Source organism: Archocentrus centrarchus, chromosome 22, assembly GCF_007364275.1.
Source record: "Archocentrus centrarchus isolate MPI-CPG fArcCen1 chromosome 22, fArcCen1, whole genome shotgun sequence".
Lineage (NCBI taxonomy): Eukaryota > Metazoa > Chordata > Actinopteri > Cichliformes > Cichlidae > Archocentrus > Archocentrus centrarchus.
The window spans coordinates 10,169,680-10,187,705 of record NC_044367.1 but is presented as its reverse complement, the minus strand read 5'-3'; the positions used below and the strand labels follow the sequence as shown (position 1 = coordinate 10,187,705).

The 18,026-nt window shown below is 43.0% G+C and overlaps 1 protein-coding gene across 1 annotated transcript in view; it reads left to right on the top strand.

Annotated features, from left to right (window-relative positions):
* Nucleotides 1-18,026, top strand: part of LOC115772452 (latent-transforming growth factor beta-binding protein 2) — an 85,584-nt gene that overhangs the window by 50,661 nt on the left and 16,897 nt on the right. The window contains exons 10-29 of the mRNA XM_030718715.1: nucleotides 2,832-2,954; nucleotides 3,061-3,225; nucleotides 4,675-4,995; nucleotides 5,935-5,954; nucleotides 6,197-6,233; nucleotides 6,724-6,801; nucleotides 7,648-7,773; nucleotides 8,212-8,340; nucleotides 8,501-8,620; nucleotides 8,937-9,056; nucleotides 11,868-11,987; nucleotides 12,184-12,306; nucleotides 12,418-12,543; nucleotides 12,658-12,783; nucleotides 12,989-13,114; nucleotides 13,264-13,389; nucleotides 13,886-14,011; nucleotides 15,007-15,132; nucleotides 15,392-15,511; nucleotides 17,475-17,597. Of these exons, the coding sequence (XP_030574575.1) occupies nucleotides 2,832-2,954; nucleotides 3,061-3,225; nucleotides 4,675-4,995; nucleotides 5,935-5,954; nucleotides 6,197-6,233; nucleotides 6,724-6,801; nucleotides 7,648-7,773; nucleotides 8,212-8,340; nucleotides 8,501-8,620; nucleotides 8,937-9,056; nucleotides 11,868-11,987; nucleotides 12,184-12,306; nucleotides 12,418-12,543; nucleotides 12,658-12,783; nucleotides 12,989-13,114; nucleotides 13,264-13,389; nucleotides 13,886-14,011; nucleotides 15,007-15,132; nucleotides 15,392-15,511; nucleotides 17,475-17,597 (2,481 nt within the window). The remainder of the gene's footprint in view (nucleotides 1-2,831; nucleotides 2,955-3,060; nucleotides 3,226-4,674; nucleotides 4,996-5,934; nucleotides 5,955-6,196; nucleotides 6,234-6,723; nucleotides 6,802-7,647; nucleotides 7,774-8,211; nucleotides 8,341-8,500; nucleotides 8,621-8,936; nucleotides 9,057-11,867; nucleotides 11,988-12,183; nucleotides 12,307-12,417; nucleotides 12,544-12,657; nucleotides 12,784-12,988; nucleotides 13,115-13,263; nucleotides 13,390-13,885; nucleotides 14,012-15,006; nucleotides 15,133-15,391; nucleotides 15,512-17,474; nucleotides 17,598-18,026) is intronic.

Here is an 18,026-nt window from a genome sequence, read left to right as displayed (position 1 = left end):
GTGTCAAGCAGCCAATGAATGTAGAAATTTATCTTTCTATTATTCATGCCTTTTCTTCTCTGATAGTTTCAAGATGTTTCTCCCTCTCAGTTGCTCATTTCTTGAGTTCCAAAAAAGCAAAGCTGACAGTTACCCACAATATTTACTAAAATGCTTTAAAGCTGCGTTCAGCTGCTGCTCCATTCCCCCAAATTATTTCTAATTTAAGGACTCTTATGAAATGCCAAGAAGCGGGGGAAAAAAAATCAGCTTTTCTGAAATTTTGTCATTATTATAAGGACGGGGTCACGTCTGCCTCACTGTGGCTCCAGTTTTGAGCTGCTCGTAATGTGTTTTATTGGAACAGAACGGAGCTTGTCTCAAATTTTGTAATAGTCCTGATTTACTGCCAGTCTGCCTGTGTTCGCTGACCTTTGCGGTCAGTGACATCGTTACTGCAGCACGATAAGATTCCCTAGCATCACCGTACTCTCAGCTCTCAGACTTCAGAGATGATCCCTTATCTTCAGGAGCTCCTTCTCAAAATCTAGGTCACTGAATTGGCCATTTGTAGCTGCGGTTGTTAGATGAAAAAGCCCGCAGAGATGCATGTGCAGGCCCTGTTGTGGGTGGTAAACTAGTGCCGGGAGCAGGTCACATTACTCATACACCACTTCAAAGAGGAGATTAATGGAGTCTTATGTAACTCTTTGGACATTTTTGATCAACTTAATAAAGGCTGCTTATGATTTCACAACACTGACATTTGACACTCATCATGTTGACAGCTGGCTCAGTAATCAAATTGAGATCCTGATATAGTAGCAGAAATTTGCCTGTAAAAACCTACTTTTCCCAGTAACAGCACTTTGGCTAAATTTTGATCATATATATTCACTGTTTATAAATGGATACACTTTTGGCTCCATTAGTTATGTCTGGTTTGAGACGTCCAAAGTAGTCCAAAGGTGCTCTCTTTACTTATAACACACAATACATAATATAAGGAGCAATGCTGCCAATTTACTTTAGAGTCTCCATAAATAATTCTGCAGGTGTTTATGTGAATTTTGGATGAGGGACGGTAAAGGTCAAGTAAGGCTGCAGCAGACTGTTTGACACATAAGTTAAGGAACTTTGTCGTGTAGCCGTAGACTAAAAAAACAGTCACGCGAAAAGCTGTTGATGCCTGGCAGTTCTTACCACAAGTGATGTTTGTCAGAGTAACCAAGCATAAATTCAGAATCAATGTTGAGATTAGTGCTGGTCACGACGGGTTGTCATGGAAGTCGGTTTCAATTTGAATCAACCCACCAGCAGACTGTAACAATAGCACTAATCTGGGACCATGTGATAAAGGCTGAGCCCAGTGGCGACTTGATCTGTGACCAGATGCTGCCTAAACTAAACTTAAGTCACTGCAATATCTGCATTCAGAATATTAAATGTAGACTCAGGGGAAGCCGCTCTTGTGCCAAAAAGTGATCATCTGCTGCCATTGAGCAGCAGAAATCACAACAAATGTAACATCACAGTTCTATAAAGATATTTAAAGTGGCCAAAACGGTCTGGATCGATTATGTCGGTACAACAACGCAGAGTCACAAAGATACTTGCAAAACAGGTCATTTCATTATTTTATATGTAATTCCTTCATAAATCCTGTTGACTCGATATTACGCATAAAAAACACACAGAAACATCATAAATTACTTTTTGGCAGCTGCTTCTGTTTTTTGGCATAACACACCTGGCATGACATTTGTAGTTTGCTTCATTGTCTTCACAGTATGCGCCACACCCTTACTCATCCAAACAGGTCATAGCATAGGAGCTGGAGACGTTGTCACTGTAAGGTAGAGGTAGAAAATGCAAAAAATCAATAAAAATGAAAAGGGGGCAACAAACAACAAGAGAGACTTTAAGGCATTCCCTGGATTTGTTTCAGCCCACTGAATTTATCAGCCTCGATCTTTTGCAGTCTCGCTTTTTCCAGCAGGAAGAAAAACAACAAAACAAGAGCAGATTCATTAAAACTGGGAAAATCTGTGGTGGCAGGTTGTCGGTTTCCAGCCGTCAAAGCAATGGGAAAAGACCTAATGATGTACTCTTTGTTTAACACGGTAGAACAACAAACTTTGCCTGGTCCCAGTGTGATCGCATGACTAAGCGCCTTAAGTATGTCCCCCTATGTTTCTGGCTGGCACATTAACAGGCTAGCTTGCCTCCATTTAGTTCAGAGACTCAGGAGCTGTCAGAGCAGCAAGCAAAGTCCGCTGGCCGCTGTATCATTCCCGCATGTGGTTTAGGCCAGACGGGGGGAAAAAAACCTCTTTAATGACTTTCACTTATTGACGTAAACTGAGGATCCTGTAACCATATTGGATGCTGTAAAGGAAAGATGCTGATGAAGATGACAATCTAAAACACTCTGTAATATCTTCTATATCTACATGACTGCATGTGTTCCCACAACTGTAATATTTTGCTTTCCATGCAATATGGGGTTTTGAGCGTGTATTGTCTTACACCCGTCAAATGTGTATGTTTCCCTCCTGTCATCACGATTTCATGCAGTTGTGTAACCTTAACGTTTCCATATTTCATCGCCTCCCTGCAGCTAGCGGTTTTGCTTACATGATCTGTTGCAATTTTCTGACACCTTTCAAAGTGTGAATTATTGCTGCTCAATGTATTGGATAGAAAATGCACAAAAGTTGATATCAGTACGTGCAGTTTGGCGGGGAAGCTTGAAAATAAATTTTTCCGGGGATAAACATGACTTCATGAAATTTCCATAGCCAGAATGTATCTGATATGACTGATGTACTGATGCACTGCATATTTCACAGACATCAACGAGTGCCTGTTGCCTGGAATATGTAAAAATGCTGATTGTATCAACAGCAAAGGAAGCTACAGGTGCACATGTAAACCAGGCTACATGTTGGACCCTGCCAGGAGCCACTGTGTCTGTGAGTGCTGCTTGATTTATTTGAATAATAACAAATAATCTAAGGCTAGGCTTTCTTATGTCCTTCTTGTGTTGGATTATAATGACCCTATTCACTTCTCTACCAGCGGACAAAGCAGTGTCTGACCAGAGGGCATTGTGCTACCGGTCAGTTTCGGCAGGTGCATGCTCTCTTCCACTTGCTAATCACCTCACAAAGCAGATATGCTGCTGCAGCAGAGTGGGCAAGGCGTGGGGACCTGGGTGTGATCGCTGTCCTATACCAGGATCAGGTACGCCCCCAAAAGCTTCCCTGTCTCTACTTCTGCTGACTGTGTCCCGAAGAGTTATCTTGTCTTCTATTTCTGCTTTTACTGTACTTCCCTTCTTGAGTTAAATGCTTTTGCAGAAATAAAGCATTGCATGCAATCTTATGCAAGGGGTAGCAATGGTAATGAAAGAACAGGAAAAAAAAAAATTTGCCACTCAGTCACCATTGTGTTCTTTGCCAGACATGTAAAGCAGTTCAAAATAGCTAACTGTGTTTGGAGTGGAAAAGGACCAAAAACATAACAGTTTTCATATTTTGGAGGCTACATAAGAGTGGGAGTCAGTCTTGTGTTATCGCTCCAACCCTCAGAGAGAAACCCCACTAATAAACCGGCAAAGCTTCACAGCAGAAATGCATAACCTAGCCAAGTGAAACATGGGAAGTAGTTGTCATCTTTTTTTTTTTTTCATCCTGATTTAATCTTCAAAGTCTCTGAGAGAAACAAGCTGGTTTTATGGAGTGTCTGTGCTCGCCAGTGATTCATGGGGATTGTCATAGATCAGATATCATAGACACAGACCTCCATGGTGCTGCTCAGTTAGGACCAACGCAGTCCACAGACACACAGCCTTTGATTACTTCGGATGCTAGCTTTTGTATGGTCTGAAAAGCTGTTAGACCCCTGAATGGCGCAGCCAGAGTCATTACTTGTGACTTGGTAACAGGAGCCTGTTGAGTTTAATTCCATATTTACTCCAAATCCTCAGATGTGGCTTCTGATCATATGTAGCCCCATTTTCCTCCTCTTTAAGTTCATCATTCAGTAGCCTATCATATCCACGTTTCCTGCATTTACACAAGCATTTACGGTGACCGCATATCTGTCATTACTCATATCTCTATTCCAGACTCTTTTGGCATAGAGTAGCTGGTTTCAGGTCAGATAGGGGACAAAGAGCCTCTCACTTGTAATGGATTCACCATTGCTGAGGTTTTTTGGACTCAGATACAAAGAGGGGCAGTATCCCTCCTTTTATCTAGCTGGCCAATCCGCTGTTAGGCTCTCACTCACATGCCTTTAGACCAAAGAGTTCAAAGGTCATTCACTATTATATGATCCTCCACTTCCTGCGGTGGCACGGTTGTGTGTGTTTGAGAGTGCCGATATGCTCAAATCTTTTCAAATCCCGTCGCTGGTAGCGTTCTGTGACAGCTGTCACTGGTCTGGCAGCTCGCTGGTTCTGCAGCAGTCACCGAAACCCAATCTCCCCATTCACAGCAGACCATAAAGTACAGCATGCCTGTCATAACTGTATTACATGGATGGCTTATGGTGTTACTTTGAATATCAGTTAGAAACACGAGCCACAATTATACTGTCAAAATTAAATGTTTCTCGAGCTCAAGCTCACAATATAGAGGTGATGCTTTCTGTCACTTACTGGTTGCTTCTGTGTTTTCTGTGCTACAGACCACTTCAAGGAGATCTGCCCCGCTGGCCACGGCTACACTTACTCACGATCTGACGTCCAGATCTCTCTTAGACAGCTGGATGATGTTGAGCTGCAGAGCATGGGAGTGTCACTCGAGGATGAGAGCCCAACCTATCCTCAGTTTCCATTTTCTCAGCCATCATTTCCCAGTGGGCCACAGTACCCCATCTACCCGGAAACACCGCAGCTACCCCAATACCCTGAGTACCCCGAGACACCACGAGCACCCCAGCCCCCTTTGACTCCACAGCACCCCTCTCATCCAGCCAGAGAAACACCTAGACAGCCACACACATATGGTAAGAATAAGTTTTATGTTGGTAAAAATTTGCACTGCATGCTAAAGAGATGAAATGGTGTTCCTGGTGAATGCTTGGTGTATATTATGCATTTAGGCCTTGGATGTTACCTAAATGTGCTTTTCACTTAAACAACTGGAGCTGAAATAGTGGTTAAATAGCATATGCCATTTGGATGCATAAAAGAGTATGAGCTGACCCATCAACTGATATGGGCTGGCACATAGATCAGCTGATGAGTCTAGTCTGTCTGAATAGCAGTGTGTTTGATATTTACCACAGCCTGTGACAAACAATTCAGAGCAGCTGCATGCATTATTACACAATGGTATTTTTTTTTAAATACAGAATGCAGTGCATTAGCATTATTGTGAAAATCTAAACAACAACAAGATGTTTTGATCTCCACGAATCAAAGCTTGATAAATCGAACATATTCACAGTCGTATTTATGTCCACCGTCCATCAAAAATGAAACCCCCCTGAGCTTCAAAAAATGCACACAAGTAATCCACATGGGTCGTGTATCTCGATCCTCAGGATTTTAAGTAAATGTATCTTCTTGATTTAATGCTTTTGAGATACTGTATTGGCAGTGCTGCAACATTTTGATTTGTGTGAGGAGACAGTTCTTCAAATATTTAGGGATTTTTGTCTTCATTATCAGATATATCTAATCCCGTGTTTTTCTTTGTGTTTTTTTTTTTCTTGGCCAACAGTGATCACGATCTCTCACATATTAAAAAAAATTAAATTCTGGACAATTTTTTTATTAGAAAAAATGAAAAGAAAAAAAAAAGGATCACCTAAGCTGCAGACCAGCGCCTAAAGGCAAAACAAGTTTTTGTGTGTATTGAGTGTGTTCACTAATGGTACTTGTTAATGCAAACAGAATTTCTGCGTTCAATACTGATAAACTTTTCCTCTTTTATGTGCTAGATGTGGAAATTCTGAGCCCGGTAAGTTCTCCCTCCTTGTCAGCCCTTTGGCACACGCCTTTGAAATGCTTCTCCTTTGTACAATATCTCAGCTGGTAGATTTGTTATGATTATGTAACTTATTCAGACCACATTTTGGTGGATGCACACATCTAATTACCACAGAATTTAGCAACAAACCAGGAAGACTATGAATATGAATATGGGGATGAAAAATTTAAAACAAAATGCTTTTTGATGAGTAATATTTGCTTGTTTTCTAGCCAGCTGTTGTGACAGACTCGCCCCCGCAGTATCCAGGTATTTTCTCTTCCTCTTTATTCATACCAATCATACAAAACTGCTTATTGAACAAGTGCCTCCAGCTGTTGTTTAATGCCTCTTTGGGTTTGAGGGCCAAGCTTGAGGGCCAATAGCAGTTTCTGTCAAGCACAGGCATGTTATGTGATTTCTATAAACTGCTCCCACACAGTAGTGCCATTCTCAGTCTTTACTTTGCCATCATGCCAGTGAAAACATTGACATTCAAGTCTGAAGGCAGACTGCATTCAGTGAGTCTACCTGATTTATTTTTGGTCATTGTAGTTTTTTTTAGCCTGGAAAAATGAGTAGATCACTTTTATAGTGTTGAATAATAAATGGCAGCTAAAGCAATAGTGGCTGGCAGAAAACGAGCAGTGTCTTGGTACGTAGTAGAGGCTACAACCTGTTGAAGTGTGAGACAGATTTAGCTGACTTTCTTATTTGTACTCATCCAGTGCTTTATGACTCACCCTAACTGTCTTAATAGATACACCTCCTCCAGAACCCCCGGGCACCAACCTGAGGCCAGACTTAAAGGAACCATCCCATACAGATTCAACTACGGGTAAGCTGTACATTAAAGGTATCGTTATAAGAAAGCAGACATGTTCAGCCCCACTGCTTACATCTAAAAAAAAAAAAAAAAAAACAACAACAATTGACAGGTGGGCAGGAAGTTCTGGATATTATGCGAAAGAGCACCACAGGGCTCAGCTCTTCATTTTTTATGCACTCTGTCAACTTCTGGCAGACAACAGCACAGCTCATAAGGAATTTTTGCAGGCTTACCCAAAGTAAAGCTGGAGAGAGCTTAATTTGACCTCTTTTCTCAGAGCCAATTTGGCTTGAAGCTGTTGTGCTGCACAGAGGGTGAGAGGGCGAGAAACCAAGAAAGAGTGTGCCTTTTGGAAGGGGAAGCAACTCTGAGCGGACAGAGGCCAGATTTATGAAAAACTGAGGAAGAGCATGGGACAGGGTGAAAGTGTTGGGGTGACAGATGCAGTGAGAGAGTGACAGGGAGATTTAGGAAGTGAGACGAATTTATGGTAATCCTATAGAGAAATACCCGTTTTTTTTTTTGGTTTTTTTTTCAACAACCAGACACAGAGGCCCAGTTTAACATCTGTTTTACCACACTCCTCTTTGACAGAAAAATACAAGTACAAAACTAATGTCAGGCTCTACTGTGCATGACCTGTTTCTTGCCGAACACTTTGTACGCACTCCATACCACCTGTTAGAACGCTACAGTGCTGTAAAACCAGCCCTCCCATCCAAGACCCCACCTATAAAACAGCAAGATAAGTTCCCATGGAGAGGAACATGTGTCTGTGGAATGCACATTTCCATTTTTTAGAGCAACGTTGTGTATCCTTAAGTTAAAAATATTCTTGTTTGTTGTTGTTTGTAGGTATTGACAAGTGCGCGACAACCCCCGCTATATGTGGCCGTGGGAGATGCATTCCTGTGCAGACCGGCTACACTTGCCACTGCGAGCCAGGATTCGAGCTCAGTGCACTGCAGACCAACTGCATTGGTAACTAATAAATGGAGTGAAAAATGAAGCAAGGCAGGGGTAACAGTGGGACACTCAAAGAGAAGGAGGAGCACACAAACACGCACATGCTGACACCAGATGCCACAGCAACTCTGTTCGTCATCATCGCAGTAGAAGCCCGTCTTCATCACTACTGATTAAAAAGCCTTGAGAAATTAAGTGAGCCAAAATGAAAGGGCTCTGTTTGTTTATACTGTCATGTCCTGTGATGCCTGAAAACAGCATACAGCCCATCCAAAGAGCTGATGCTGTGATCCTTTATTTCACAAAGGCCTTTGGACACAGCCTTTACTCCACACAGCTGGGCTTTGGCCTGTATCGTGTCTGTTACACAGAGGAGTTTGAAACTCAGTGCTTTAAGAGTGTATTGTGCTGATGACGTGCAACGGCAGTATGCTTTTCTTTCTTCTTCTGTAGATGTGAATGAGTGTGACGAGGATCCATGTGAAGGAAAGGGACGTTGTATAAACAGCTACGGGTCCTACACCTGCCAGTGCCACAGTGGCTACAGCCAGGTGATCACTCAGAACAGGAAGTTCTGTCAAGGTGAGACACAGCCCCAATCAACAGTAGGAGATATAATGTTTCCAATGGAAACTAAGCACTGCAAGTCCTTGTCTTTCAGCGCTGTTCATTTTAAAAGCATTCTGCCCTAATTAATGCTGCAGAGCACAACAGTAACTTTCTTTTCCATTCTCCTTGGCAGACATTAATGAGTGCAGCATGCCCAACAAATGCCAAAATGGCAAATGCGTCAACACTGAAGGATCTTACACCTGTGAATGCAACAGTGGCTACGCCAAGTCTTGGAGAGGCCTGTGTGAAGGTAACTTGCATGCATGCACAAGCAGTTGCGCACACAGACTCGAGTTCACATAACGGCGCAGTCCTAGCCAGACCTATTTGTTTGCTTCCATGAATTAGTTGAATGAGCAGGCCAGTAACAAAACAGTATTTTCCTTCAGTCAAAGCCAGGAAGAAAACTTTGTTCATTCCATGACAGACGGACTGTGTATGTGTACATTTGCAACCTGACACACCCTTTCTTCCATGCATGCACATATTGTCTTGGTAGCATTGTTTTAGTAACAACTAATTCAGATTTTTTTTTTCTCCATATTTTCCACTTTCCCCCGGAGCAGATACAGATGAGTGCAGGGATCCCAGCTCCTGTCCCAACGGTGTCTGCATCAACACTCCTGGCTCCTTCCAGTGCCAGGTTTGCGGACCGGGGTTCAGGCCTGTCGGTGAAAGATGTGTGGGTAAGGCAACCTCACACCCCATTATAGCAGTGGCACCACCACTGCTACCCAGGATCCTTAGGGTGTTTCCAACCACTCCATGGAAATAAGCAGGGTTTCCCTCTTATGTGTTAGGTAACCTCTACCTAGATGTAGCCGCTGCTCTTGGTTGGCATCACCAAAAAAAAATAGGCAACAGGCCATTCAATTAAAGACGTGTTGACAGCCGATGATGTAGTACAGTTACCCAAATATCACAAGCAGAACTAAATTTGCAGAATTGTGGCTTTATGCTCAAAGGGACTGCTGGTGTGTATTAAAATGATAAAATAAATAGTATTTTTGCTTCAAACGACTTCATATTGGATTTTTTATGTCCAGTGTGGAGCACTTCTGGGCCCAAATAACAGGCAATACCACAGTGATGATGGCTATATAGCATGGACTGAGAGCACAACTCCACCGACTTTGTCTAGTCAGTGTTTCCACGCGTAATATATCGACTCCTCCACCCAGCAGCCCCAGAATATCCTCAATATTGTTTAAACACATCCACCGTGTTATTGCCGATCTTTTGATATCACAGGCCCTGTAAAAAGATTGTTTGTAATACTTCAATTTGGGAGAGTCCAAATATTTTCTCCTGGCTACAGCCTTGAACAAACAGTCTATTATTGTTGGAGAGCTCTAGCCACTGTACTGTTGGGCCCAGCAGAGGCCGGCAAGGCTTTATTACCACTGCTGGTCTACGTAGGTGAGAGGGCCAGAGAGTTTCAGGAGATGTATGAGAAGGTCAAAGGATCTGTTCCCTGATGCTAAAAGGTCCCGGCATGCAAACAGATTTCCTCACTCACCCATGATGTTGTCTGCGACCCGCTGTAAAGGTCTTACTGCAGATTACTAGATGTGACCACACAAATGGTTGACAGATTACACTCGGTGTGTTTTGTTTAAGCTCACATGCCAGCGCCTACCAACCTAAAAGTGGCCCTGTTACATAACAAACCCAAATGGTGTTACTTACCACAGCCCCTCCGTATGACCTTGCACCCCCCTAATTTGTTTGGAAACTTAAGCTCCCAGAACGAGTGATGCAGAAAAGCTTGCGCAGCAAAAAAGAATGATGGAAAAATAGGGAAATGAACTTCAGTAGTGCTTTTGAGTCCTTTAAAATTGATTTCTCAGGTTTAAAGTCTCACAATTTCCTTGCTACCAAAGAAAAAAACTGCTTAAGCTGCTTTCTGTTTGCCAGTCTGCTATTATTACTATTCATTCTGTGTAAATCTGCGGTGTATAAATAGTAACTGAGAGGAACTGTGTAAATGAGGGCTAACACCAGAGGTAAATATTTTTGCTCCGGACGTTCACACAAGTAGCACTAACAGTCCTACGGTAGACGTCTGGCGCTTTGGGAGTCACATAAAACATGCAGCATTAGCACTGAGTTTCCAGCATTTGCTGCAGTCAATTGCCGACAGCACAGTGCAGTAGTTTGAATCCAATTGACCAAATCGTGGATAAGCCTAATTGTTGGTGTGATTGAGAAAACAGTTCCATTCCCTTGTTGGGGCTTATCGCAGGCAGGCCTGAGAGATTCCGGATGATAGCAGAAACAAAACATTGGGCCACACTGACAGACATCTGGCAGTGCCCTTGGCTAAGCAAACAAAACCCACTCTGTGACTCCTGTGCAGTTTCCAGTGTGTGCTCATGTGTCTCCGAACCTCTATCACCTCTCAGTATGGTCTTCTCCCTACGTCCTTTGCAGATCAGCACCCCCTTACCCCACTCCTCTTTCCTCTTTGATAGTCTCCTTCTCGGTCTCTCACATCACACTTCATTTGATTTCTCTTCCCGACAATTTAATCTAACCTTTAAAAAAAAAAAAAAAAAAAAAAGTCCCACCGTTAACACTTGATAAATTCCACTACAACACTATAAAACTCTGTTTCTGCATGAGGTTTTCCACAAATATAATTCCCGGGTCAACAGTTCTGACTCATGAGGTGGAAAAGACAGCTACTTCCACAAATAGTAAAAGGCTTTCATGAATGAGGCATGGTCTGCGCCCTGATGTAATTTACTGACTGCTGTTTGTAGTCATTACGCACACTAATTATACTATAATTGTTTCCCTTTTACTGCTAAACAATGCTGACACAGCCCTTATTTTGAATGGAGATCTAGAGATTTTTTTTCTGTATTGTGTTCAGTTTTCTGCTTCGAGGCCTCATTTTGATCAGACTTCATGGCTTGTATCTTTTATTAAAGTCTTGATTTACATAAAAGGCATTTTTTTTCCCATTTATCTCCAGTGGCATCAAGCCAAGCAGTGACATTTTTGAAAGATTTTGTAAACTTTGTGCGCAGAGGCAGATTTCTCAAAACATGAAAAAACAAATCTGTAATATTAGATACCACAAAATTGGTGAAAATTTGTTTTTTGTTCTATTTTCGGTGAGTTAAGCCTTTTAATTTGTCCTAATTCCACAGTACAATCGTGGCAGGATGAAACCTAAAATCTGTACATCCACCCATCCATCCATTTATCCATCCATCCATCTTCTTAACCACTTTTCCAACTTATGGTCACAGCCGGGGCTGAAGCCTGTCTCTGCTCAGATGACCAATCCATCACGGGGCTACCACAGAGACACACATAGCAACATGCTCTCATATCCACACATATGGCTAGTTTAGAATCACAGAGTAACCTAAAAAGCTGTGTGTATGCAAACTCAAGTTCGAACCCAGAACATTCCTATGGAGCGGCAAAGCTGCACACTACGCCATGCTGCTGCCCTAAAACCTAAAATATCCTTTTTGTATCAGATATGAACGAGTGCTTGAACCAAACCGTGTGCGGCCGTGGAAGGTGCGTTAACACGGAGGGCTCCTATAGGTGCAACTGCTTCCAAGGCTACAAACTCTCAGTGGACAGCGTTTGCCAAGGTAAATGTCAGTCAGAAAGTCAGTCAGACATTATTCACACTCCATATCAAAGTAACAGCTCTGTGAATGGTTCTCCACTGTCCTATTACAGAAACCTTGCGGTATCATTGAAGGCTTATAAAAAAAGCTACAGTTAGAGGTTGGCTTTATTTTCTGAGGGCCTCTTGTTTTTACCCCCCTTATATCTTCTGTCCAGATGTGGATGAGTGTGTGCTTCCGGGAGTCTGTCTCAACGGCCGGTGCGTCAATCTGGACGGAACCTACAGATGCACCTGTAACCATGGTTACCAAGTCACCTCAGACAGCAAATCATGTGAAGGTCTGCAAAGGATTATCTAGAGCTGTTGGGTGTAACTCATCACTGCATTCTTTTCTGCTCGTGGAGCACTGTCGACGGCAGCTTAATGTCTGCAAATTATTTCTCTGCTAGATGTCAATGAGTGCGCAACTGGTAATGCCTGCCCCGCGGGAATTTGCATCAACTCTGCAGGTTCCTACACTTGCCAGAAATGCAGGCCTGGGTTTGAACCATCTGCTGATGGACTGAGATGTGAAGGTATGAAATTGTCTGCCTAATAGTTTACACTAACATGCGGTTTTGAAGTAACACTGGAAAGTAGGGGTGATATTTCTGCCCAATTGTGATGAATTTCGCCTTTTTTGCTTCCAGATGTTGATGAGTGTACCCAAGGTGACTTGTGTCTAGGTGGGGTGTGTGCCAACACAGAGGGGTCCTACATTTGCACCAGGTGTAAGGCTGGCTACAGAGTGTCTCAAGACCGGCAGAGGTGTGAAGGTAAAAACAATCTCCAGCTGTTCTTGTCATTCAGCAGAAGTCATTAGTATTGTTATGACTATTAAAGGCTTACTCAACACGTTTGAGCGGCTCATCATTTCACTGTAAAATATTCTTTGCCGTGCAGCTGCCTTTTTCCCGCACATGTTAACTCTTTATACTGATATCCCTGCATGTCTGAGATGTGTGCATGTGTTTCCTTCAGATATTGATGAGTGCCAGTCCCCGTCTACCTGTGCCAACGGGATCTGTCTAAACGCAGAAGGCTCGTACACCTGTGAAAACTGCCCTACAGGGTACAGAGTGTCATTTGATGGAGAACTCTGTGACGGTTGGTTTTTCAAAAATGGGGCTTGACACAGGACTATTTTTATCTTATTATTTTCAGGGTCACAGTTTGAATCTTTTTGTTTGTTTGCTTGTTTAAAGCCTTTGTAGTCAGCCAGTGAATGTCTAAGTCTCCATATTGTTTCCCAACAGATGTTGATGAGTGTGCGCTGCCCACCACATGCCCCCGAGGAACATGCACAAACACAGAGGGTTCGTTCACATGTGTCGTCTGTCAGCCTGGTTTCAGAGTGTCTGAGGACGGACAGCAGTGTGATGGTGAGAGTTTGTGGTGGAATGTGCTTTGTTATGTTTGTATACTTGAGCCCAGGTGTGTGTGTACATGCTAGACTTCACCCAACAGAGTCTCAGTTGAGGTTAAAGATGGCAGCTCTGTAGATTTGTTTCCCAGCTGCTTTATGTTGTATGTAAATAATGTGAGATGTGGTAGCTTGAACCCAAAGTCTCCTCATCTGAGGCAACAACTCTAAAATACTTCTAGACATCACATCATAGCTGGATCCTGGACCCCTCTGCCTCTGGCACCAATCATCTGCTCCTTGCTCAACACAATGAGACACCAACCCTCAAATAGAACAGGATGATGTCAGGCAAATATCCTGCAGATCGCTCAGCTAAAAAGATAGAGGTGTCGACATTTGTGATTCCTAGCTGCAGTGATTACCCATCTAACTGATTACCACTGGAAAGCTTTATTTATCTGAAGCCAGAGATGGTAATCTGTGCTATGATGTGTCTTTGTATTTGTGTCCAGATGTGGATGAGTGCTCAGTGGCTAACTTGTGCCCGGGTCAGCTGTGTTTGAACAGCGAAGGATCTTACACCTGTAGGAGCTGCGAAGCTGGCTTTCAAGTGTCTGAGGGTGGTCATTACTGTGAAGGTAAGACTACGTCTGTATTTTAATACCTGCCTGGAAATGTTTGATATGTCACTATGCTTAAAAACTGAGCCAAAGCTGCAGTGGACCACAGTAAAAGATGAATGCATTAGGCCCAGAACATGATTACAGAAAATCTTTACAGCATCTAGTAATTTTTCATGACACGATTTATGAGATAAATGCAGTGAAATGGCTGCTTTGAGGAATCCAGTAAAGTTAGATCTGTCATGACTTCATGGGAAGCAGAACAGGAATGATTATTTAAATGGATTAAAACATGGTCTCGGTTAGTCTCGTATACTTTGGTGTGTTTAAATAGAAGTGTGGATCTAGCCTCAGAGGAAGATCCCCCACTGATTTGTCTTAGCGCTGGGAAAAAGTCGTGCAATAAAAAACAGAGTCCAATTCAGCCTCTGATAGGATTTTAATGGATGTCTCTGATGCCATGGAAAATATTAAGGACCCAATCTGAAGTGAAGTCAGCCACTCCCCTGCCTTTCACTTATTGCAGCAAACTTGCCCTGTTGAACTCACTCTGTTCACCCAGAGGCAAAAAATGGAGCCATCTCAATCACTTAACAATGGCCTGCACTATTTTCACAACAAGAAATACAATCCGCACCAGCTTGAGGAATTTTGAGCGATCACATAACAGCGAGCCAGTGACTGTTTGTAGATATAGTAATTATACGCCACCTGTAATAGCTTGCTGTTTTGGATTCAGCGACCGTCTCACATACTTATCTTTCCACCCTTTTTAATAAAACACTGTCAGTGCGATCTAATAAGGAAGGCTTTGCTTACCGTATGTTAGGTGGTGGGTTAAGCTAAGCCACACTCGGTCATTAATGATTTTTAACAGATAAGTGGAAGCACAAAAACTGGGCTCTTTATATATATATATATATATATATATATATATATATATATATATATATCTCTTTGCTTAAGATGATAACCTACAGCTAACCTTTTCTTCTTCTTCTGTCTCTTAGATATTGATGAGTGCCAGTCTCCAAGTGTTTGCCCCACAGGTGTTTGTGCCAACACAGAGGGCTCCTTCTCCTGCATGGCCTGTGATCCAGGCTTCAAGCTGGCATTTGACCGGCGCTCGTGTAGAGGTACAGTAAAATGGGTGGCTCACTGCGGTCACTCAAATTTATGATCTCTATGCAATCGTTTTCACAGTCATCTGTTCCAGTGTAGTAAGTCGTTACTTGCTGTGTTAGATGATGCATGACGTTCCTCGCCTGTTCAGTGTGGTCTGGAAGTTTTTGGTCTAGATGTCAAAACTTGGGCAAAATTTGAAGTGACGCACGGTTGATTTACAACTGGTGTGGATATGTCATACCGATGACGTCTGTGTATGTGTCAATTCAGATGTGAATGAATGTAAGGACGCCAGACTGTGCGTGGGAGGTCAGTGCACCAACACCATCGGCTCCTATAGCTGTTCCTGTCCCTCTGGTATGGAGCTGGTGGATGGGACATCCTGCAGAGGTATAAACATACATATACACATACAGACGCACTATAGCTCTAAAATGTGCCATTAGTGGTTAGCTGTTTCTCGTGGCTTACCTCATTTTGGCATGTTGGCGCAGCTGTGTGAGTATATTTGTGCTTGTTTGTGACGGATATCAACGAGTGTTTAACCATTGGGGGGATCTGTGGGGAAGGAGACTGTCTGAACACTCAAGGTTCCTACTTATGCAGCTGTCCTAACGGATATGCCACCATCGATGGAAGCCCCAGCTGCCAAGGTACCGTAAAGCACTGGAGTGACAAGGCTAAGAGCAGAGGGAAATCTTTGCTGTCTTGGGCTTTGTGTAAATAAGTGAAGCAGACTTGGGAGTGGAGCAAGTTGTTAATAAAGTAATAATGGCGTTTGCACATATTGCTTAAGTCATTTTACAGTAACATTGTTGGCTTGCTTTTTTTTTTTTTTTTTTTAATTTAGTGCAGACAGGCTGTTCTCACCATGCTCTATTGGGTGCTGAAGCCAAGCCTGGGACACCTGGCATGGGTGCATAGGCTGTAATGGGCCATGGCCTCATCAACTATCTCAGCTCACTCTCCCTCAGCTCGGACAGTTTGATGTTATTCCAGCCGCACCCAGTGACCCACTGGTAGTAGCCTGATCATCAGCTAAGGAAGGCTTTACAAGAATCTGGAGCAATTACTAAAACAATACATGAAATAACTCTGGCTAGAATGTCAGAATTGGATCAGTGTTGTTTCTGGTGGGTCTTGCAAGCTGGTGGAGGTGGAGTTAAGTAAAAGATGTCTGGCAGAGAAATATTCTGTCATGATATGAAACAGGTAGGCTGGCCCCTGCAAGATGCTGGCATGGTCATGCAGTTGGCTAGATTTACTTGCAGCAGAGGACAAGGGTCAGCCCTTGAGCAGGGGCATTCTTCTACAGAGGCTCTGGTCTTGGAGTGCTTTAGATATCGTCCACAAACAGAGCAAGTTTCCCAGTGTGTATCAGGTACTTTGCCCAGCCGCCATAACAAATACTAGGCCCTAATTATCCTATAAATCAGCAATTGTCATATATTTTCTTGCAGTCTGCCATTGTGTGTACAGACACACAATGAAAGCCAGGCCCCCTCTGACGTGAGCCTGAAGGCTGCGAAGAAGGGAGGATGAGGGTTTGTGAGGTTATGGGAATGAAAGATGGGTTTAGTCAGGTAATGCCAAAATGATGCTTGGCCTTGACCAGACCAGCCTTTCAACAAAAACAGAACATATGCAATAAAAGACTGACAGCAGACTGAAACACATCTAAACTTAATCCAAATCAACACATTCTGCCATAGCCTTCCTGTGCCTTTCAGTAAGACTTTGAAGCAGTTGAATATACTCCAAAACTATCCAGTCACAGCATATTTATGTATTTACATAAAGTCTGGAGTGTTGCTTTTTTTTCTCCCTATCACTGCAAATGGGTGTTTACCCTGTCGTCTCTAAAAGATTCATCTGATTATCAAAGGTTGGAAAAAGGAAAGCAGGCGTTTTCCTCAGTGATGAATTTCCTCTGGCTTCTTGTGTTTCCCTCACCTTTCACCACAGGTCCAAGTACCTTATAAGCTATGCTGTAATGCTGCAATTATCCACCCATCTACAGCTAATCAGGCATCTAGCATTCATTATTAATTTTAATGAGTCTGGGGGAAATGTTCTCAGCCTGAAAAGCTGAGGTAGATCTCTTTTCTGCTTTGTTTCCTGTTTGCAAGTATACCATTAAGTGCTCCAAACGGCCAGCGCGTCTTGTGGTTCAGATGAGCGCTTGATTGCATATTCTTTTTCCTGTTTGCAAGAAGAAGTTGTGCTCCCTGTGGACTTAATGAAGGTGGAGGATACGCGTGGATAATTACTGTTAATCAGTATGTTTCTAAGATCTTGATCCACACTTTCTCCTAATTTGTCTGCCTTGCTTTCCCACTTTTGTCTGCCTCAGATGTGGATGAATGCAGCAAAGATGACGTGTGCATCCGGGGACAGTGCATCGACGCCGAGGGCTCTTTCTTGTGCTTATGCGAGGCTGGCTTCAAATTTAATACTGATACAGCTGACTGTGAAGGTAAGACTGATTAAAACTTCCTTTTATTTTCAAGTTGTATTTGTCATGGTTGTTACTGACCCCTCACTCTGCCCAGAGTTTTCATCTGTCTGAGTAAAACAACATGTCAGCTTTAGCTGTTTGATTGTTACGCCACATTAAGGCTTAAGCATACGCAGTATAGCACAGTTGGATATGATTGATTATCTATAGCATGTCAGGCTCCAGTGAAAGTGTCCAAGCCTGGCTTAGAGGCTTTCCTCCATGGTCTCGGGACTGAGGGGTGCCTGGATTACGTGGCTGGAACCCTCAGCTCCCTCTCCCCTGTGGGAAGTATGAATGACCCCATTGTGAGCAGGAGGTGTTTCTCCCTCTGGAACATCTCCCTTTAGCTCCTTCACAAGTTCTTCGGTTGCTGTGATAATATTGTTCTTGGCCATTCCCCTTTGC